Source organism: Eptesicus fuscus, chromosome 5 (genome assembly GCF_027574615.1).
Source record: "Eptesicus fuscus isolate TK198812 chromosome 5, DD_ASM_mEF_20220401, whole genome shotgun sequence".
Taxonomy (NCBI): Eukaryota; Metazoa; Chordata; class Mammalia; order Chiroptera; family Vespertilionidae; genus Eptesicus; species Eptesicus fuscus.
This window is the reverse complement of record NC_072477.1, coordinates 57,548,368-57,571,709: the sequence shown is the minus strand read 5'-3', so window position 1 is coordinate 57,571,709 and position 23,342 is coordinate 57,548,368. Positions and strand designations below refer to the sequence as shown.

At 49.7% G+C, this 23,342-nt stretch overlaps 1 protein-coding gene across 1 annotated transcript in view; it reads right to left on the bottom strand.

Moving 5' to 3' along the window:
• Positions 1–3,721: 3,721 nt before the first annotated feature.
• TNFAIP8L3 (TNF alpha induced protein 8 like 3) overlaps positions 3,722–23,342 on the bottom strand; it is a 44,269-nt gene continuing 24,648 nt past the window's right edge. Inside the window, exon 2 of the mRNA XM_054716230.1 lies at positions 3,722–5,464. Coding sequence (XP_054572205.1) covers positions 4,902–5,464 — 563 coding nt within the window. The 3' untranslated portion in view covers positions 3,722–4,901. The remainder of the gene's footprint in view (positions 5,465–23,342) is intronic.

The following is a 23,342-nucleotide window of genomic DNA, read 5'->3' as shown; positions in this document are numbered from 1 at the left end:
CTTTGATTTATGTGTGGTAGCTCTACCTGGCCAGTTTTCCTGTGGGAGCCTGCCCCTTTCTGCAGCAGGCCTCTGTGTCCCTCAGACACAGGTTTGCCTTTGAGGCCCACAGATGAGTCACCATCAAGGGCAGGGTGACACTCATTCTCTACAAGCCTATACTTCCATATGTAGTAGCAACATTTCTCAAAATCGAGAACTCAAGAGATGCGCAACTAGGCCTGCAGACCCCTAGGGGATGCCCAGGCCTAGGTAGAGAAACATATTAAGTTAAATAATTTTCTCTCATTGGAGTTGATCAATCAGCATGAATGACACTGTAAACACAAAGATAACTCAAACCCTGAAGCCAGATGGCACCAGCTGGTTATAAGATAGTCATCCCCACATGATTCAGAAGCTACTGATGTTGATCTTGATTTTTTTTTTTTTTTTAAGTTAGGATGAAACAAAAATCTTAAAACTCCTTTTAGAACTCATGGACTCTTGCTCCTTCCAGCTCACCCGCCACAGGATTCCTAGGTGCCATTTTGAGGACAGGATTGTAGAAAAGTCCTTTCTCTAACAAGCAAGGCAACCTTCTAAGGAAAGAGCAGGAGGTGGGCCTGGCCTGGTTGTAGCCCCTAGAGCCGGGTCGGACTAAATAAGGGAAACCCACTGACCACAGAGTTCTGAGTTGGGAGAGCCTTGCAACCCTCTCCTTCCAGGCTGAGTCATGACTCTTGTCACTGTCCCAGCCCTTTCCTGGACATCGCAGTGTCCTGCTAACGCAGTGTCATGGCAGCCAGTTGGCTGCTCTAGCATTTTTACTGATTGGTTTTGCTCTTGACATCTGGGACCATATAGTAATAATAATAATAATAATAATAATAAATAAAAAATCCCCAAAGACATTGGGATGGAGGACATGGAGGCCTGATTTGAGTTTTCTTCTTTTATATAAATGAATACAAGAAGTTCATTGGAGCAGCCAGTGAATGTACTGATTTGCTTCTGAGAAATGTACAGATGGGGGAGATGGGAGTTTGGAGAGACGCACAGATGGAGAAGTCTTTTCATTTTCATTTGTCACTGAGCAGAGACCTGGAGTTGCTGAGGGTGTCAAGACTCACAGATGCAAACACGGAGGAAGAGTGATACAGACGTATGGCAGGCACAGCCGGCAGGGAATGTGTTCCTGCAGGGTTCAGATTCACCGAGGGCACCTAGTCAGGGTGGGGTGGGAACTTCAGCATGCATCCCTCGTGTCCTCCCTCCCGTGGGGACAGAGCCGAGTGCCCAGGGATGCTCAGAGACTCGGTGATGTTTCCAGATGACAGACAAGCTGCTCTGCCGCCCTCTCACCCCCCTTAAAGAATGAGTCCTTTCTCTGCCTTGGAATTGCGCAGCCAGGCATCGCTCTCTGGTTTGTAACTGAGTGATTTTGTACTGTTACTTGTTTTGAAATCAGTTTTATTTCAGGTGCCACTTACATGTAGACACGCTAACTTTGCTTTTGTGGGTTCTCATTATTGAAAATTTTGTACAGGATTCTGAGCAAAATGCACATCCACAGAGTCCTGTTTTTGAAAGCCTCTGCTAGACTGTCACACCCCCCCCCCTTCCCCCAGCCAAAACAGCTTTTCAGGGCCACAAGTGACTTAGTTAAAACCCTGGGAATAAACCAATAATTAGATCCTTTCTTTGGTCACTGCATTGTTATGTAAAGTATTTGAAATTTGTAACCATTTCATTTGGCTGAGGAAACTTGACAGTCACTTGAATTTATATGCCAATGGTAAGTTGAAATGTACACATAAGGTTGGGTTAGAGCCGTGGTCGGCAAACTGCGGCTCGCGAGCCACATGCGGCTCTTTGGCCCCTTGAGTGTGGCTCTTCCACAAAATACCACGGACTGGGCGAGTCTATTTTGAAGAAGTGGCGGTAGAAGTTTAAGTTTAAAAAATTTGGCTCTCAAAAGAAATTTCAATCGTTGTACTGTTGATATTTGGCTCTGTTGACTGATGAGTTTGCCGACCACTGGGTTAGAGGAATGGTGGGTCTCCTGCACCTGGATAGCCCAGCTCCCTCTGACTGCTGTCGATAAGCTTGAGATACACCAGCTGGCCTTGGGGTAGAGAGAGCTGCCTGGCTGCCGCAGCGGGGAGGCCTGAGGCCGTAGATGTTTTGGTCCACACTCCGCTGTTGCACCTGCTGAGACCTGCTGCTGGCAGTGCTGCTCCTTCTCTGAGCAGAGCAAGGAGGACCCAGTTCCTGCAGAGACTCATGGGCTGTCAGAACCTGCTCGTCCCTCCTTTGCCGCCACTGCTGTGTGCCATGGTCTGTGGAGCAGGGAGAATCTGCAATCAATCCTCTTTGGCTGGGCATCTCGCCTTCTGTCCTGCTGTGTCTCAGATGGACAGATGACAGCTCCACCCATTCTTTTTTGGGTCTCAGTTCTCTGGATAGACCCACCTGCTTAGTGAAAAAAGAACCAGCCCTCAAACTAGCACGCAGCCCTTAATCAGATGAGTACACCAAGGCAGGCATTGAGGGCTCTGCCTGTGAATACTCATGTGGCTGCTGCTGGGCTGCTTGCTGCCTACTGGGTGGGTGAGAGGGGGAGTCATCTGCCTGTAATTCCCACCAGCTTTGCCCCAATGACCAACGACTCCAGCCCAGATGTGCACAAGGTATCATTGTTAGTCCTTACGTCTACGAGGAGGCACTAGGCCATGCCTGTCAAATATGGAGAACAGGGGCTGACTTAACTATTCCCTATTCCTCCCTGGACATCCTTCCGATGAACTAGTTTTGAGTGCTGGAAGCGAAAGAACTGAACTGAATGGTTTGCACTGATATTGACATGGGAGCCAGTTGAGGCTAAATGGCCACTGTACGTTTGTTTCACATGTTCCTACAAACCATTTCTTGATGCTCCTGCTGGAGAGAGACCATGGAGTGGGATGTACCATGGGGCTGAGCTAATGTGGTGTTCTACAAGAGAAGCATAGTGGGACAGGAGGTGATGTAGGAAGAGCACATCTTTTTTTTGTAAAAAAAAAACACCCTGTTTTTATTGATTTTTAGAGAGACAGAGAGAGGGAGAGAGAAACATTGATTGGCTGCCTCCTGCAGGCCCCCTACTGGGGATTGAGCCCGAAACTCGGCATGTATCCTGACTGGGAATTGAACCAGTGATCTTTTGGTGCATAGGGTGACACTCAACCAACTGAGCCACACTGGCCAGGGCAAGAGCACGCCTCTTAATGTGGTGTCCTTTAGACAACATTATAAGACAATACAGCGTCCTGATGTTTATTAAGACTATGATGAGAAGATGTCAGAAGCCAGTGTGAAAGCGAGGCTGTGAGACATTCAGAAGAGGCAGTCACCATGTCTGTGAGTCGGCTCCCCCTGGACCAGGGACACATATCCCACCTGGTTTCCCCTGGGCTATTCCCCATAGGGTCTAAGTGCAGGGGCCTTACGCTTCATTTTCTTCTTCCTTTAAATCCCATTATCCTTAACACTGTGTCTAACTCCAAGGAATTTTACTTTTTATCCTCACCTGAGGATATGTTTATTGATTTTAGAGAGAGAAGAAGAGTAAGAGAGACAGAGAGAAACATTGATGTGAAAGAGAAACATTGATCATTTGCCTCCAGTACGGCCCCAACCGGGGATCCAACCCACAACCTTTTGGTGTATGGGACGATGTTCCAACCAACTGAGCAAGCCGGCCAGCGCAGGAATTTTATTTTTTGAATCACAATTCCAAAACCTCTTGTTGGAAGGGTAGTTTCAATTTATTAACAAACTAGAGAAAACAGCACACAATGACTATGAGAGGCCAAGAAAGATGGGTAGGGGTTCACTTTGCCTGACTCTCCTGTGCAGCCGGAATAAACCCTCCTGTGCCTCACGGATTGTGCCCCTTAGAGGAGGGAAGGGGGTCCTGCAGGGAGCACAGTTCTCTGCTTCTGCGTGACGGGTGGGACTCTACCCGCCGCTGGAGGATCATAAAACCGCACATCTAAGATCCAGAAAACAGAGCTCTTGAAAAACATTTTCCCAATTTGCAAGTATACTTTTTCTCACCTTTAGATTCATTTTCAATTTGTTTGAAATAGCACATCTAGAGACAGACTGCAAGCCCAGCCCACCAGAGACTATTGTTCTGTTCTTTGCTGCTTACTAGTCTAGATCCAAGTGGATCCCTCTCACACTCTGAAGAGAAAAGAAGACCCTACATTAGCGTCTTCAAAGTCGTGAACATACATTGTTTCATTTGATCCTCACAGCAGCCCAGGGAGGCAGACAGGCGGGCAGGATCCAGAGGATGGAGTCGTAACCGGTAGAGCTGGGAACCAAACCATGTCCTCTGCCTCCTGGGCCAGGGCTCCTTCTACTCCACAGATGAACTGAGCTCTCCTTGATGAGCAGGGCAGCCTTTCTGCTTAGCATATTACAGTGGTCGGCAAACTGCGGCTCGCGAGCCACATGCGGCCCTTTGGCCCCTTGAGTGTGGCTCTTCCACAAAATACCACGTGCGGGCGCGCCCGTACAGTGCGATTGAAACTTCGTGGCCCATGCGCAGAAGTCGGTTTTCGGCTCTCAAAAGAAATTTCAATTGTTGAACTGTTGATATTTGGCTCTGTTGACTAATGAGTTTGCCGACCACTGGCATAGAAGACATGTCCTTTGGGCTCGCAAACAAAGGTGATTTAAAGTACAGACCTCGTCAGCAAGCTCAGGGGACAAACACACCTGAGCTCAATTCGGCATCCACATCAGAGGGATGAAAAGGACAGGACATGGGCGTCTTCGACGAGGGTTTCTTCCCGTTTTCTTGACTCTCACCCAGACCACACTGGGGGCTGTAACCGGAATGCAGCAAAGTCCAGGAGGAGGGAAGATACTCAGAGGACTTTCTCATCTAGCAATTTATTGATTCCTTCACACATCCTCTTGAGGCTGGGTCTACAGTTTCCATCCAGACTATAAAGGGTAGAGAGGAACTCCACATCAGCAAAGTGGTTGAAGACGTGGTTGATGCGCCCGTGGGTCCTGGGGGTCAGGTGTCGCTGCACCAGTTCGTGCACCAGGTCCTTGCACTCGTGTAGGAGCTTGGAGAGCACGTTCCTGTCGAAGGTGTATTCCACCTCATAGAAGCTGACGATGGTCATGGCGGTCTGGTTCAGCTTCTTCCTGAACTTCTCCACGATAGCAAGCTCCTCCTGGTTGAACTGGTTGTTCCGGTAGAGGATCCCGATTTTGATGGCCACCTTGATTAAGTCTTTCATGATCTTGTGGGCTTCCTTCTTGTTGTGGGTGTGCTCTTTGGTGACTTTGTAGAGCTCATCAAAGATCTCACTGCTGGTGTCATCAATCAGCATGTTGGCCACGGTCTTGCTGGCTATTTTGCTCAGAATCTTTTTCTGGGCTTGAAGGGCAAAACTCTTTGAACTAAAAACATCGGGACCTACGATAAGAAAAGAAATGAAAGTTATGGCAATATGAGAACCATTTATTATTTTCCTACAAGTAAAGCACACTAATTTAAACTTATGTTCTTAGAGCAAAAATTCATGCTTTTAGAGTGCACACTCCCTAACTAAACCCCACCCATGCCTGGTAGCCACATTGTCCTGTCCACGTGACATGCTTGTTTACTCTTTGAACCTTCTACATTGTGCTCTTCCCTCTCTGGAAGGGGGTCTCCTCGTGTTTAGGCCAAATCTTACCTTTTTACACCCACTTCACCCATACAGCCTCCCAGACTCTATTAGGTCACAGAGGACTCCCTGTTGTGGCTGCTGCACTGGAAACCATTCAGTTTGGCAAATTATACAGGAAGAAATTATAGCTTAATGACAAGAATGTAGTCTTTTTTTTTTTTTTTAAACCTTCACCTGAGGATATGTTTTTACTGATTTTAGAGAGAGAGGAAGAGAGAGAGAGAGAAACATCATTGTGAGAGAAAAACATCCATCGGTTACCTCCCATAAGTGCCCCACCTGAGGTTCGAACCTGAAACCTAGATATATGCCCCGACCGGGAATCAAACCCAAAACCTTTTGGTGTATGGGATGATGCTCCAACTGAGCCACCCGGTCAGGGCAAGAATGTAGTCTTTTTTTTTTTTGGCTGAATCTCAGAATTCATAGTTCATAGAGTCTAAGATGTATCTTTCCAGTTTGATATCTTGGAAATCAAGATGCATTTACAGTCGCTGTTGCCAGGCGGCGGTTGTGCTGTGGTTGTCACTACCTGTGTGCGTATCAGCTTACACAACAGGAGCCAGAAATTTGGGAGAAAAGTCAAGAGTACTTTTGTAAGAAATATTGCCTCGCCAATGCTCCGACGGCACAGAGAACCGCGCTGTGCGGGAAGTAAGACATCGACAGCGCCAAGTCAAAGGTGCTTCCGCCGGTGCTACTCTGACTGTGAAGAAGCTCAGAAAAACAAAGCCAACTTAGTTTCCACTTCATGAATGAGAAAGAGAAATACATGTTAAAAGTAATATATCTAAGTAGGTCTAAAAAGGATGCTTCAATAAGCATAAAATAAAAATTCTAACTAATAAAGCAATCACAGTTTAATTGGCAGCACCTTTATCTTTCTTAAGAACAGCATCTTACAATCCATGGTGCCTTAGATCTGACGAAATCCCCTGTGAAGTCACCAATTAGCTGGAGCTGACATTTGAAATGAACCCCCCTGGCCAGCCTTACTCATTATTACTATCTTCCCAAGGAGATTCAAGTTGCCTGAAGACAGAGACAAAGAGTTCCGAGTTGCCATAGCACCTAGACCCATGTGCCCGTGGGTCCTGGGGGTCAGTTCTGGTTACAGCGATGAGATGGTGTCTGCTAAGTACCAGAGAAATATTGCAGAAGAATAAGAAAGTAGTAAAATACGGTGCGAACTTATACTGAAAACACAAACCCCAACAATTTTCCTTTGAGAACCGAGGGCCCTCTAGGTCCCTACAGCTTTTGCCCAGTGCTCTGTGGCCACCCTGAAGTGACAGATGTGATATGCAGAGGACAGCCAGCTTCCGCAGTCCTTGTCTGGCCCATCCCCATCTCATACCCCACCCCCTCTGCCCAGCCTGGACTCATTCCCTCAGTGATTAATCCCTGGACACTTAGGTCTTGCAGACACAGACTCAATAAACACTCAAACACAATGTAGACATAGGCCCCGGTGCTTCCTCCAGCCGCAGGCCTCTCACGACTGGCCGGGCCTCGTTCCCTCAGCCCAGGGTCCTTCCAGGAAAGTGAATCCAGCTCGCAGGCTCTTGCAGCTGCAGGTCCCCAGGGGACTCCACCCAGAACTAAAGCGATGGGTGCCACGGCCTCTCACAGCCCCAGGAAGCTCCCTCCCTGAAGTTTGAGACCACAGCAATTGCAAGCAACTTCACAGCCAAGTAGCCCTGACATGGCCAAGATGTCCCTTCAGCCTCGGTGACTCTTCCGTCCCATGAGAAAGCTGACTTCCTGATTTGAGCCCTTCCAGAGTTCGAGACAAATAATATTCCTGCCCCGTCTGATGATCCACCACAGTCACCAGACCTTTGTGTGAATAACCTTTGTTCCCAAAACATCAAATCGGTCCTCCAAAGACAAATATTTACAAGCATGTAGGCTGTGCAAAAGATGGTGCCGTGTGCCCGGAAGTCAATTCCACAGGAGAAGCTGAAAGACTTTGTTATTGAAATAAGTATATGCCTCCTCAGGTGATTATTCTGACGGGAACAATGAAGTCTAGAATATCAAAAAAACAGTCCTTTCTTTGTGGGAGCAGTTCCTAAAAATTGCCTGAGAATCAAGAACTTTCAGAGGCTCTCAAAAATGCGGCAAACGTGCATTTACACAGAAGCACGAATCAACAGAATGTGTGTTCACCAGAGTGAAGCTCTGTGGGAGCAGGGGCTTGTGTCTAAGCGCTCCTGTCCGTCCGTCCAGCGCCCAGCGTGTTGGCGGCACACGGCAGCCAGTGGCTGGACGAGGGGAGCGCAGGCTCCGTGCCAGGCACTGCACGGTGTTAACCCTGTGAGCTGGGTGAAGCTGGCATCTCTACCGGAGCCTCCCTGCCAGCCTGATTCCAAGCCCCCCCTGTTCACCAGCAGCCTTCCCAACATTGTTCTCCAGAGCACTGCCCGGCACACGTTTTGCTCAGCCATCCCCATAAGAATTTGAAAAACTACGAACCTCCTTGCATTATTATTTTAACTTGACAGCAAGTAGTTTTCACCTTATGGTTATAATAGATATAACTTGTATATTGTTAATATTGCTATCTAAAAATTAACCTTTTATTTTTTAAAATATGTTTTTATTGATTTCAGAGAGGAAGGGAGAGAGAGAGAGATAGAGAGATAGAAACATCAATGATGAGAGAGAATCATTGATTGGCTGCCTCCTGCACCCCCGCCACTGGGGATGGAGCCTGCAACCCGGGCATGTGCCCTGACTGGGATAAACCTTGACCTCCTGATTTAGAGGTCGAAGCTCAACCACTGAGCCGCACCGGTCGGGCTAAAAATTAACCTTTGAAATAATTTCTTTTAATGTGTCGTTGTAACAAACATATCACAGTGATAAAACACCCATCACTGTCCATTTAAAAATGCTGGTGAGTGCCATTTGGGGGCCAACATCCTTTTTATCCATTGGTTTCTCTGCAATCATTGAGCATTTACTATTTGTTCAACTCTGCATGACGTTGGACCCCCAAATACTTAATTGGGTTCTACTTTGAACATGGTCCCGCAGGGGGGTGAGATACAGACAAATTAAACAAAATAGAGAAACGTGTGAAATGGCCCAAATTGGCATGAGTGACAACAGCTCTGAGGGCTGTGAAGGTGGACTTCAATGTGGGCAGATGAGGATGGCTACGTAGGAGGTGGTTTCTAAAGGCACAGCAACAGGCCAGCAATTTCCCCCAAATTACAAAGGCCCTCATCAGTTTGCAGCATCTTCGTTGCATAAACATGTGTTTTTTACCTACAAAGGGGACTTGGGTACAAGTTCCTTGGTGAGGGCCCAGGAGGGTCACAGGTATAGCGTCTCGGAAGCCGTAAAGATCAATAGTCATCATCCAAATCACAAGGAAAGCTTTAAGGAAAAAACCACAAACAGCAGCTAATAAGCAGATTCCCACACTCTGCCCCAGACCGCCAGGGTTGGCATCTTTAGGAGCAGGGCCAGTAATCCGAGCTCCCTGAGTGATTCTGACGTGCTGGATGCAGGGCCCGCCCATCATGACATGCCCCAGCGAGGATCCTTCGGAATACTAGTCTTATTAGATGTTCCTGGAAGGAAGGTTCTGTGGTCACTTCAGTGAGTTTGTAGATGACTCTATATTGTGACTGGCTTTTGGCGATTCGTCATACCAGGTAGCTTATTAAAGGCCTTGAGAAGTTCTGCAGTAAAGATATCTGTGTAGTTTTATTTAGCCTACCACTTCTCTCACTTACTGGACCTTAGAAAATTATATATCCCTACAACAATATCCTGCGGTATACATTATGGGAAATGTGGGGAAAGGACTGACAGAAATAACCTCAAGACAGCACTCTAGTCAACGTTTACGACTCCCCGGGACCTGCGGGGGAGGGGTGGGGAGGCACTGCTGTTTCCAGCATACATGCTTGATTGCATGATTTAAGGAGGGTGTGTGCACTGGGCGAGAGCTGGGAGGGGCAGTCCTACTCAAAATACTTTTTGCACATGGAAATCTTGGGCTTGTTTCCTACCATCCACCCTTGTGTCTCAGCTTTCTGCAGGGGGACCCTGTTGGTGACCCGCCCTCAGGAGAAACACTGCAGGCTGATGTGGAGGAAAAGGGGCCACATGCTAACCTGACAAGCTCAGGGAAGGCCTGCATGGCGGCCTTGCAAACTCAGAGACCTAAAGTCACCACAAAGGATGGCCTGAAACGAAAACCGTTTTAATTAAAAAGCAGTTTATAGTGGGTAGTCACGTCCTAGGCCAGTATCTTCCCTGACAAAGGTTAATCTTTACCTTAACTGAGTCTATTGTCTTTTTGCATCTATGATAACATATCACTGGAATGTCAAAGTAATTTTCCTTTTTTCTGGACCCCTCAAAGCACAGGCACCACTCTGCAGAGACCACAAATCCTCTTGTTGTTACTGAATTAATGGTTGACTGTTAACTATCCTGCACCCACCTAAGTAAAATAGGTATGTGTCTATCATTTTACTTTTTATCCAATCCTAGAGGTTTCCTCGCTTTGCTTTCTCCCGCCTCCTTAATCTATCACCAGTGGAGTGCATGTAACCCACTTATATTTCCTCTTTTGATTGTAATGTATAAAACAAGATGAAAAACCACCGTTCTCTGGAGCATTATCTCAATACTTGGAGATTCTGCTTCCCGGCAATTGTCGACAGTTTGGCTCAAATAAACTCACAAAAACTCTTTGCAGGGGTGAATGTTTCTTAGGTTAACACTGAGAGGAAGAGAGTGAGCCTCGGGAGCCAAGGTCACGAGTGCACTTGGGATATCTGGGGAGACAGGCCTAGCTATGGGCACAGGTTTGTTTGTGGAAAGACCACGAGATCTAGAATAAACCTGTCCTCTTATTCCAGTGTGTAAGGCTTATTCCTGTGTATGAGGCTTAAGAAGGCTCTTCTAGCCAGGGATGATTCTCTTACCCATATTTGAACAAAAGTTCCCATTCCCCAGCCATAAAAAGTAATGGATTGTTTAAGTACCTCAGAATCTCTGAGAATGGAGATTGAAAACATGATTATGCAGCTATTGTATATCTCACCTGACTGGCACGATGAGACAAGATTGATGAAGCTACAAAATTCATCCTTGAAGAAAAAAACAGGGGCTTCCTTAAACCAAGACTGATGGAGGAGCTCAAGCGAAAGAATTATGAAGCCAGTGCTCTGAGAATAAGCACCAGAACTACGTAGGGAGAATGGCATAATAATGGTCATGAACTAGTTTGGCGAGAGAAAGCAAAACACCATTTAAGTGGACCCTTCGCTGCATGGAAAAGTGCTGGGGCCAGTCTGAGTTGATGTTTCTATAAATGATGTTCAGCCATAGTACAAATGATGTATGTTTTTACGTTTCTAGAAAACACCGAGCTCTCCCAGATGGTGAAATGCCAAGCTGGTAGTGATAAACAGCGGGAAGCTGGGTGAGTGGGCAGAAAAGAGGCAGATGAGCTTCGGCATGGTAAGAACAAGGTACTACATTCTGGGGAAAATAAGCGGCGGTGAGGAGAGAGGACGGTCTCTGAGCTGTCAGCCACCGCCCAGAAAAGAGCCCTGAGCTTCACCCGGGATTGTGTCCTGGTAGAGAGGGGCTGGGGGACAGACTCAACGCTTCTCTCCATACTCACAGGACTAGGTAACTTTCCTACCTCTGGTCAAGGTGGGGGAAACTTGTATATGACTATGGTTACCTGTGTCAAAATTATAAAACTGGAAATTGTGTGAAGTAGCCAGTATGGACTCACATAGTATCACTTCATTTCTATCAACCGCTTAAGATGATGGTGAGGCAGAGATAGATAAAAGCATCTAGTAGAAATTAGGAGTGGAGATAGTACCCAGAGGAAACCATCAAAGCATGAGACCCAGGGTACAAGGAAGGGGGGAGGGGGGAGTTCCCAGGGCATGGGGAGGGGAGGGGAAAGACCCGGGCAGAGAGGGCTCTGCGGTAGTCCAAGTTGCTGGCACTCAATCACTCACACTTCAGTGTTGGAAGAAAAGTCCAAGAAAGCCTTCTTGAGATGGAGCAGCCTCACAAACGACTTCGAATTTGAACTTTCACGATGCCCACTCATCCCTCTGCTTAGCTGCACGTGCTCTCAGAGAAGCTGATTAGACCAGTCACGCCCCTCAGGGTCCATCCTTCACTAATGACAAGGGGCCAGGAGCCAGTGGAGAGACTGACACCCTCCCCCGCTCCCTTCCTGCTCTTTGTTGTTCCCGGGCTGAATGAGGAGGAAGAGGGGCTGACCGTGGGGTAAGGTGGTCTGCAGGATGGCATCTCCATGGCGATGATACAGCACCTTCCAGAGAAGACACTGCTCTGCTTTAGTTCTTGGTTGCCCCTTTGCAGCTGTGGGAACAAAACTACTAAGGAACGATTAAGTAGTGTTCTGAAATACAAACCTGACGCAGTTATGGTTCCCAGAAAAACTAATTGAGTTGCTGCATCTCCAGTGGAGTCAAACTGGAAACCATTTTCCTTTTCTTGTGTAAAAGTGTGGTTCGTATACTGCTGGGATAGTAAAGAAAAAACACGGCACTGGTGGTGGTACAAAGAGATGAAATCATCAAGGAACCTTTGAGTTAGGGACATGCCAAAACTTTGACCTCCTCCCCCTCCCCCCCGCCTCGAAATGATTAAAGCTGAGAAGCTCATGAAAAATGCCCTTTCATACTTGAATGAGATGGCCTTTTTAAGGCATTAAGGAAGATATTTTGGAGTACTTTAAAAGGCATCACAGTACAATTTAGATGGCCTGGGAGGGTTAGGAAATGGACTTTTCTGAGTGGAGGATTAATCCAGCACCTTCTTGAGGCCTTCTTAGGTTTGGCCCCTACCCTACCTTCCTGAGGTCCCCAAGTTTCCACCACTTGCAGTAAGAAGCAAGCAGCGCTGGTCCTGTGGATGGGCTCGCCGTGACTCGGAGGGCAGCAGCCCGTACCAGGCACCATTGGTGGGTGTGCACAATGAAAACATTAGAATCTCTATTCTGTTTCCTTGTTCTCTAATGGGATAAATTAAGCTTTTCTAATATTTAACATACAGGCTGGCCCTAGGACCTGGAGTAGGCAATTAGACACACGTGAGCAGAGTAGAAACAATAAGCCAGGTAGGGAAGGTCACCAGGGCGGGAAGCCCCAGGTGCCTATGGGTAAAACTGGGAGGGCAAGTATTGTTGGGTGGGACCTCACCCCCAAGGTGACCTTTCCCCCCCTGGCATGTCCCTAGTCCTGTGGCAGACCCCCTTAGAGGAGGAACAAGGGGGCCAGAGAATCGCTTCCGATGACTCCCATCCAAGCCCTTGCAGGACCGCTCCCCTAAGCATTAAGCCCTCGAGATAACGAGGTTCTGACCCACATCAAATAACCTTACGAACAAAGCCTCGGGTCTGACCCGCAGAGGCAGAGTTCTGGTCAAACTAGAGATAATATCCAGGCCTCAGTTGTGTTTCAGCTCCAGGCCCAGAAAAGCAACAAAACCAGACAAAACAGACACCATGGCTACCTCAGGACCAGCTGCAATGACGAATGACCTCCTATCTGAATGCCGATCAATCAGTAGAGACCCTGACCCTGAAAGGACACACCTGGAAAAGCTGATGAATATTCTATTGAGATCCTCCCCTGAGACCGCCCCTAAAATCCTCGCCTTTGGAAACAGATAAAACCCCTTAAAGCAAAGGACCCAGCAAGTGCGTTGCACGCTCTCTCTGGTGAGCAAGCCCGTGCCTTTCCCCACCCCTTCCTTCCTCAGGCGGCTCTCCCTCTAGAGCAGTGGTCGGCAAACTGCGGCTCGAGAGCCACAGGCGGCTCTTTGGCCCCTTGAGTTTTTAGCAAAGGCCAGCTTAGGAGTACCCTACTTAAGTTAATAACAATGTACCTACCTATATAGTTTAAGTTTAAAAAATTTGGCTCTCAAAAGAAATTTCAATCGTTGTACTGTTGACATTTGGCTCTGTTGACTAATGAGTTTGCCGACCACTGCTCTAGAGCATTCTCTCTTTCTCTCTCTCTCTCTCCCTCCCTCCCTCCAGCATAGCAATGCCTTTCCTCCCCCTTTCTTCCCTCAAGGTATTCACCTTTGCTTTCTTTCTCCTAAGCTCCAAGGCCCTTCTTTTGCCTCAGTAACTCATTTCCTGAGTCACTTCTACCCCCGTGACTTTCTAAATGAACTTTTGCTTGTATTTGAGTTCCTTGGCTCTGAATTCTTTTCTTAGCCGAACTCAAGGACCCAGATATAACATCTGGTGCCTTTCCCACTGGTATGTGGTATCCTAAGGGAACCCTCACCTGGGCAGCGGGTAGTTAGTGTATCCCTCACTTGTTTGTTCCCTTTCCGCAATTTTGAATTATTTCGGCATATGTGTATGTGTGCTTGGTTAAACAGACTCACTGATTATATTATTTAGTTCTAACTAAACTAACTGTCACAAAATGTACCAGTGATTTTTAAAGATTCCTGCAAGAAACACAACTGAGGACTGAAGATGTTATGGTGATCGTGGCAACACAAGTGAACAGCAAGAACATGGCAGAGCGGACGTTTATCCTCAGCCCAAGCACTTTTCCGCACACCGCTCATAAGGTAAAAGTAATGACCTAATCAGATCTGACAAGAAATGGGCCATGAAAGTTTCAAAAGTTCAAATAAGATGATTTGAAATATGGATTTCAAACACTTTTACTTGCCTTGAGACATTCCCAGAGGCAGTAAGCAGCCATGCAATTAGCAAGACAGATAAACGAATGGGGATTCTGATGCTGGCCTGTCCTGTGGGCGAAGGGCAGGCAATGAGCCTCAGCAGACGGTTGGGAAGAGCGATGAATCAAGGACGAGGCTGGTGCTTCTCCCAGCTTGTGAGACGGGTGGGGTGGGGGTCATTAAGGCACCCCCAAAGGCAACAGGCATCTGGGAATGTGGGGGGAAGATGACTTCTCCAGTCCTGAGCACGCTGCCTTTGGGGGACCCTGGGGGGGCATGTGGGCCACACAAGGCTGTGTAGTGGGCATCTCCAACTACTTGTCCTACCCTGAGCTTCCCATTTTCCCATCCAAACCCTGTCTCTTCCCATAAAAGCAAGACATGGTGAAAAGACCCTTCTTCCCTAAATAATTAGCCGATTAGGGATCCTGAGGGATAATGCAAATATCTATTTCGGTGGTGTAAGCTACTCTCTGTTCACAGCTTGCTGGGCATCACTGTGGATCACTGTGTCAGAGCTACACTTTATCCTTCCTAGGCAGTCTCTCCCCTGTGTGGTCCACCATCAAACCATCCCTTTTCCCTCACCAAGAGAATTAATTATCCTATATAATAAAGAGGTGATATGCAAATTGACCCTCACGCTGTAACACCGTCACAAGATGGCTGTGCCCACAGCGGAGGCGAGGTTCCCCTAACGAGTGATCAGCAGGGACCTGAGGCTGCATGGCGCCAGGCCAGGATAGGGGTCCTGAGGCTGCGGCCCACCCCCCACCAGTGGGGCTTGATGGGGGACCTCAGGCCGTGCCCCCCACCTGGTAGGGCTTGACAGGGGACCTCAAGGCACACCCCCTGCCCAAACCCAGGCTGGGGGACCTCAGGCCGCATCCCCCCCTTCCCCCACTCAGCGGGGCTTGACCGGGGACCTGAGGCTGTGCCCCATCCCCCCCCCCCCCCCCCCCGTGGGGCTTTACGGAGGTGGGGCTGGCCGGGTCTGGATCTCACCCAATGGGGGTGGGGCCAGCTGGTCTGGATCTCACGTGATTTTGAGGCATGCACAGGTGGGCGGGGACTTGACTCTGGGTCCTGCAGCATGTCCCAGACTCTGACAGGAGGAATATTTTCATATATATTTTACTAATTTTCTTTCATCTCTGACACGTCTATTATAGAGAAAGGGCAAATAGTAATATTAAAATATTTCCTCTAATTAATTCCCTCTTAATGTGCATGAATTTCGTGCACCAGGCCACCAGTGTAAAAATAAGGGTTGGAAGTGAAAGGCAGGCTTGGGTACAGTGGGTTGGCAGTTGGCAGATGGAAGGAGAAAGGACTGAGTTGCCAGAGACAACTAAATGCAGAGAGGCGGTGTTGCATTAGCCAGTCTCCACTTCCTCTGCCATGTGGCCAGTCATCCCTCCTCCAGCTTGGGCTTGGGGTCCCTTAAATCTTGCCTTTGGCTCAGGCCTGGGAGCAGGCACAGAGATTCATTCATCCAGTGGTCTGTAGAGAGGATTAAGTATTTTGGGGGGACCATGCATGATGAAATTTCTTGGCTGTATTGGATATTTGAGGGTGCTGCGCAAGGATATACAAAAGCAATGGTAGTCAAACAGGGCGCTCCTTATAGGAAAGCAGGTTCAGGTTATTGCAATACCTCGAATTAGATAATTACACATTAAAAGCAACATTTGGCCATCTTCAAGATGAAATCATGTTGTTGTTGTTTTTTTGTTGCAAAAATAAATTCCTGGGCCTTGAAATAACTTATTGTTTCAGGTGAAATGGGAGATATCTGTAATACTACCTACAATAAAACATATGTTAAAAAAACTAAAAAACAAACAAACAAACAAAACAAAACAAAAACATTGGCAGGGGCAGCTGTAAATCCTACTAGCTCCTTATTCCATCTTGTCTTAGTTTCCCACAAATCCACCCATCCATCAGCATAGAGGAATATGTAACTCAATTAATAATAACCACGTCAGAGATAATGTTAACTTCTGAGCACAGATTCTGTGCCCAAGGCAGTGTATACCATGTATTGGATCCTCACAAGAGTTCTGCAAGAGAGGGACTGTGAGTTCCGTTTTATAGATGAGAAAACTGAGGCACAGCAGGTTTAAGTAATTCACTCAAAGCTAAGAAGTTAGTAAGTAGCAGAGCTGTAGTTCAAATCAGCTCCAGACAAAGCCTGCAATCTTTGCTTTCACGCATCTGCTTTCAGAAAATTGTCCTTGGCTCCCTAATGACTGTGATTTCGCACTTATTTGAGACATTAGATAGACCTCAATTAAATCCCCATCTAACAAGGAGATTTAGATTTCATCCTTTTTTTTTTTTTAATACAAAAAGCCAGTCTTACTATACAATGGAATAATACCACATATTCATCAAGATACATGAAGCTTTCATTTTTAAAGGGAATTTTATATATTTCAACAGAGGTACATATTGATTTTGTTTTTCATATTGATTATACAGATGGCTCTGAAAAATGAATGAGTGATAATTTTACTTATGAGAGCTAACTGTGAAGTCACCGGGGGGTGAATCATCTCCAACTCAACAGGTTAATTTTGGAGATCTAAGAGATATTTTTGTCTCACTGCAGTAGAAGAGCAACCATCACTAAAAACATCTACTTACATGATTTCTTTAAACACTTAATGCCCAGCCAGTGTTGCACAGTGGTTGAGCGCTGACCTATGAAACAGGAGGTCATGTTTCTATTCCCGGTCAGGGCACATGCCCGGGTTTCAGACTCTATCCCCAGTGTGGGGCATGCAGGAGGCAGCCATTCAATGATTCTCTCATCATTGATGTTTCTATCTCTCCCTCTCCCTTCTTCTCTGAAATTAAAAAAATTAAGTATATATATATAAAAGGCTAATATGCAAAGTGTCCCCTCAGGAGTTCGACCGGGAGTTTGATCGCTGGCTATGACATGCGCTGACCACCAGGGGGTGGCACGGAATGAAGGAAGGCCCAGGTGGCTGGCAGCCGGAAGGCCCCATTGGCCCTGATTGCTGGCCAGGCCTAGAGACCCTATCTGTGAACAAATTTCGTGCACCGGGCCACTAGTATAAATATATAAATATATACACACATATACACACATACACACACACACACACAGACACACACACACACAAGGCCTGTGGGATCAGGCTGAAACTGGCTCTCCAACATCCCCTGAGGGGTCCCGGATTGCGAGAGGGCACAGGCCAGGCCAAGGGACCCCTCCGGTGCACGATAGGGGCCAGGGAGGGACATGGGAGGCTGGCCAGCTGGGGAGGGACCGTGGGAGGGCTCCAGGGTGTGTCTGGTCTGTCTCGCTCAGTCCCAATCGGCCGGACCCCAACAGCAAGCTAACCTACCAGTCTGAGCATCTGCCCCCTAGTGGTCAGTGCACATCATAGCGACTGGTAGACCAGTTGACTGTCTGCCCCCTGGTGGTCAGTGCACATCATAGCGAGCGGTTGAGCAGCCTTAGCATATCATTAGCATATTATGCTTTGATTGGCTGAACAGACAACCGGACACTTAGCATATTAGGCTTTTATTATATAGGATATATATATATTAAACAACACTTATTCATTCCTCCCCCACTCTTTTTGTATCTAACAAATAACTAGTGACTCTCCACCCAGTTGGAACAAATCTTAACATTTTGTCCTCAGAGACAGAGTGAGGTAAGTCACATTCAGGCATAACAGTAACAGAGCCCACCTATGTGTGAACAGTAACTCATCATATCCTTGGAGCAGCTCTAGGAGTAGGCACTAAATAGCATCACCATCAGCAGCATTTAAATCCAAGGAAACCACAGCCAAGAGAGACTACGTAGCATGCTTAAAGCTACCATTTCAGAGTGGCAGAGCTAGATCAGACCCAGGCAGGCTGCCCCAGAGCCCTGTGCTTCAACCCCCCACAATGAACGGCCATTCATGAGGTGACAAACATCAATCATTTTATTTTTAAAAAATATATTTTATTGATTTTTTACAGAGAGGAAGGGAGAGGGATAGAGAGCTAGAAACATCGATGAGAGAGAAATATCGACCAGCTGCCTCCTGCACACCCCCTACCGGGGATGTGCTCGCAACCAACGTACATGCCCTTGACCGGAATTGAACCTGGGACCCCTCAGTCCGCAGACCGACGCTCTATCCACTGAGCCAAACCGGTCTCGGCAAACATCAATCATTTTAAATGGTTTTTGAATTATTGCTCACTTTAAAATGGAGATGGAGCAGGTGTTTTTTCTCAGATGCATTTCAAATGTATAAGCAAAACAGAAAATAATATAACAAACTCCTCTTCGGTGGCCACCGCACAGGTGGAAAAACCTTAACATTTTGTCCTCAGAGACAGAGTGAAGTAAAGCTCTCTTTGTTTTCAACTCCCTCTCTTTCCCTTCTATCTCCCCAGGTTGAATTGAATTTCAGAAGTTGATGTATCTTTGTCTCATCTATGTTTTTATACTTTTGCCCATGAGTATGTATGCATCATCCACATTATATTGCTCAGTGTTCTTAAACTTTGGATAAGGTGTGATACTACAGAATCTTTTGCAGCTCTTCATTCAACATCATGCTTTCTAATTTATCTAATTTAGTCATTTAGTTGTTTATATGAACATGCTATATAACCAACCATGTTTCCTGCTGATGGACATTTAAACTCCTCCCACTTTCTGCAGGAAAAAAGCCCACAGACGTGTCTCTTTGTGCACACACACAAAGTGTACCTAGAATGCAACTGCCAGGTCCTGTGCCAGAGAGGATGCCAATTGCTTTCCAGCGAGATTGCACTAATTTTCACTCCCAGCAGCAGTGTATGACTTCCCACAGTCCCACTTCCTCATCAACACTTCAAATAGTCCACCTTGCGATATTTTGCCAATCTGATAAGTACAAAATGGCATCTTGTTTTAATATAAACTTCTTTGATTCCTAGTAAGATTCAATATATTTTCTGTGTATATGGAACATTCAGGTTTTTTATCTGTGAGTTGCTCATTCATATAATTTACTCATCTTTATTCCCTCCCAATTTGATTGTATGTCTTTTCCCAGCTAATTTGTCAGAGCTTTTAATACCTTATGGGGAGAAACCAAGATGGCGGCATAGGTTAAACACCTAACCTGCAGCCGGGCACAACAATTTCAAAAATACAACTAGAGGTCAGAACGGACATCGTCCAGAACCACAGGAGAGCTGGCGGACTGAAATGCCCACAGCTGGGGGGAAGGAGAAGGCCACGGGGACAGTCGGGGAAGCCGTAAAAGCCTGAGGTATGGAGAAACGGGCGGAGACACGAGCACACGCGCCTGCGGGGAGGATGGAACCGGAGAGGAGGGGGTGGCTGATGACCTGGCCGGAGTTCACTGGCAGGAAGGAGATAAAGGCTCCGGAGTGCGCTGAGCACCGGCTCCGATTGCTCTGAACCCCATTCCGGGCGAAACCCTGGGAAACTCACTCACTTTCGCAACTCCGCCGCCCCCGCAGGCTGCCCGGCCCGGGACGCTGGGGACGCCGCCGCAGCGGCGGTGCCCGGAGCCCGGCGGCCTCCCAGCACCCGTCCCCGCCGCGCAGCCCCCGCGCACCTGGTGCCGCGGGCCGCGCGCCCCGCACACCGGACGGAGGCCCGGGCGCCCTCTCCGTGCACCTCCCGGCGGCGCTAGACTTCAGTAAAGTTGACTGAAATGAAGGGATTAAGAAGTACAAATTGAGAAGTTTGAAAAAGATGGCGGCGGAGGTTAAAGGCTGTTCTGTTGCCTCGCACCCAGCGAAATCGGAGGGGATGAGGTGTGGAGGTGCGTGGGTCTGGCTGGTGGCGGGGGAAAGGGGCTTTTGTTCCAAACCTAAGGGAGATTAGCTCTCCATCACCCTGAAACCCATCTTCTGGCGAACCCCGGGAGACCCAGATGCCTGCGGGGAGAGGCGGGACTCTTGCAGAGGTGCGCCCAGCAATCAGTGTTTGCTGCGCTGGAGTGCGGAACGAGGGGACTTAGATACATGGAAGGCAGAAGGACCAGACTCACAGCCATCGAGGCTCGCCGCACCATGGCCTGTTGGCGCCCTGAGACCCCGCCCCGCCCTGGGACCCGCCCCGCACGTCTTGAAGACCTGCCCCGCAAGTCTTGCAGGCACACCTGCGCCCCAAGCAACGGCTTATGCATGTGGGTGGACTGCCCTCTGGCAGCGGACCAGATGATCTGCTGTTCTAGTCGGACTGCTCCAGGGCCACTCAGACAGGAGGAAGAAACTACAGTTTTTGCTGTAATCCTTGCTGAGTGCCTAAGGCAGTAGCTGATCTACACCCCATTGGAGACCCAGAAATGAGGGCATCTAGTGGTCTGTGGGAGATGACACCAGATTTCAACCACGTGCATAAGGGACACATTCAACGGGAATATTCAGTGAGCGCCAAAGCTTTGCTGCACCAAGACCCGGCCCATAAACGTGTCTCCTGCACAGCAACTCTTCCTTTATAGACAAAGAGAGCCCCCCCAGTGACACCAACACCAATCAAGACTTAACTATACAAAGGAGGACCAAGATGGAGGCATAGGGCGGAAGCCTGATTGTTGCCTACCACAACAACTTTGAGACTACGACAAGAGAGCAGAGCAGACACCATCCAAGACCACCATAGGGCTGGCTGAATAGATGCTCTACAACTAGAATAAAAGAGGGGGATGTGGGATGATGCTGATGCCGGTGACCCAAAGACCACACTTTAAGAACTACAGCTCAGGCGACACAAAAGAACTATGGCTCAGGCGATACAACAGCGGCCTGGAACGTGCTCGGCGCAGTTCCCCCGGCGGTCTCCGGCTGAGGGGACGGCTCCACTGGCAGCCAAGCACGGACAGACGAGCCCCTATGAGACATGGGGTGGGAGACTCCGCGCTTGCTGACCTCTGAGTCCGTCAAGAATCTCAACGCCCCGGAAGCGGCCAGGTGTGCATGCTCGGCGACCGGCCACCGATGCAGACCCAAGGGCCGACACAGCGACGCCAGACTGGCCCACCGCCATGCACCGGGTGCACCGGAGCTTCGCCGAGCCGCCACCCGACGAGTTCTGCAGCAGCCATACTGGAGCTCCGGAAGGATGGCCAGGGGAATTGCTGAGGGGGGATTGACCGGCAGGAATTGGGATCGGGAAGACGGGGCCCCGCTGAGACCCGGGTGCGGGCGGGGTTGCGCGCCTCTGGGCTCGGGTGTGGTCACACGCCTCTGGGTATAAGTGAGGCCTCACGTCCCTGGGTCTAGGTGAGGCCACATGCCCCTGGGTCCAGGTGAGGCCGGACTCCGGGTCCGGGTGAGGCCAAGTGCCCCTGGACCCGGATGACGCTGGATCCCGTGCCCGGGCGAGGCCAAGCGCCCCTGGGTCAGGGAGAGCCCACACACCCCTGGGTCCAGGCGAGACCATGTGTCCCTGGATCCGGGTGAGGCCGCGTACACCTAGGCCCGGGTGAGCCCAAGTGGCCCTGGGTCTGGGAGAGGCCAAGCGTCCCTGGGTCCGGGTGAGACCATGTGTCCCTGGATCCGGGTGAGGCCTCGGGCACCTAGGCCCGGGTGAGGCCACGTGCCCCTGGGTCAGGGAGAGGCCAAGCGTCCCTGGGTCCGGGCGAGACCATGCGTCCCTGGATCCGGGTGAGGCCTCGTGCACCTAGGCCCGGGTGAGCCCAAGTGGCCCTGGGTCTGGGAGAGGCCAAGCATCCCTGGGTCAGGGTGAGACCATGTGTCCCTGGATCCGGGTGAGGCCTCGTGCACCTAGGCCCGGGTGAGCCCAAGTGGCCCTGGGTCGGGGAGAGGCCAAGCGTCCCTGGGTCCGGGTGAGACCATGTGTCCCTGGATCCGGGTGAGGCCTCGTGCACCTAGGCCCGGGTGAGCCCAAGTGGCCCTGGGTCTGGGAGAGGCCAAGCGTCCCTGGGTCCGGGTGAGACCATGTGTCCCTGGATCCGGGTGAGGCCTCGTGCACCTAGGCCCGGGTGAGCCCAAGTGGCCCTGGGTCTGGGAGAGGCCAAGCGTCCCTGGGTCCGGGTGAGACCATGTGTCCCTGGATCCGGGTGAGGCCTCGTGCACCTAGGCCCGGGTGAGCCCAAGTGGCCCTGGGTCGGGGAGAGGCCAAGCGTCCCTGGGTCAGGGTGAGACCATGTGTCCCTGGATCCGGGTGAGGCCTCGTGCACCTAGGCCCGGGTGAGCCCAAGTGGCCCTGGGTCGGGGAGAGGCCAAGCGTCCCTGGGTCCGGGTGAGACCATGTGTCCCTGGATCCGGGTGAGGCCTCGTGCACCTAGGCCCGGGTGAGCCCAAGTGGCCCTGGGTCTGGGAGAGGCCAAGCGTCCCTGGGTCCGGGTGAGACCATGTGTCCCTGGATCCGGGTGAGGCCTCGTGCACCTAGGCCCGGGTGAGCCCAAGTGGCCCTGGGTCTGGGAGAGGCCAAGCGTCCCTGGGTCCGGGTGAGACCATATGTCCCTGGATCCGGGTGAGGCCTCGTGCACCTAGGCCCGGGTGAGCCCAAGTGGCCCTGGGTCTGGGAGAGGCCAAGCGTCCCTGGGTCAGGGTGAGACCATGTGTCCCTGGATCCGGGTGAGGCCTCGTGCACCTAGGCCCGGGTGAGCCCAAGTGGCCCTGGGTCGGGGAGAGGCCAAGCGTCCCTGGGTCCGGGTGAGACCATGTGTCCCTGGATCCGGGTGAGGCCTCGTGCACCTAGGCCCGGGTGAGCCCAAGTGGCCCTGGGTCTGGGAGAGGCCAAGCGTCCCTGGGTCCGGGTGAGACCATGTGTCCCTGGATCCGGGTGAGGCCTCGTGCACCTAGGCCCGGGTGAGCCCAAGTGGCCCTGGGTCTGGGAGAGGCCAAGCGTCCCTG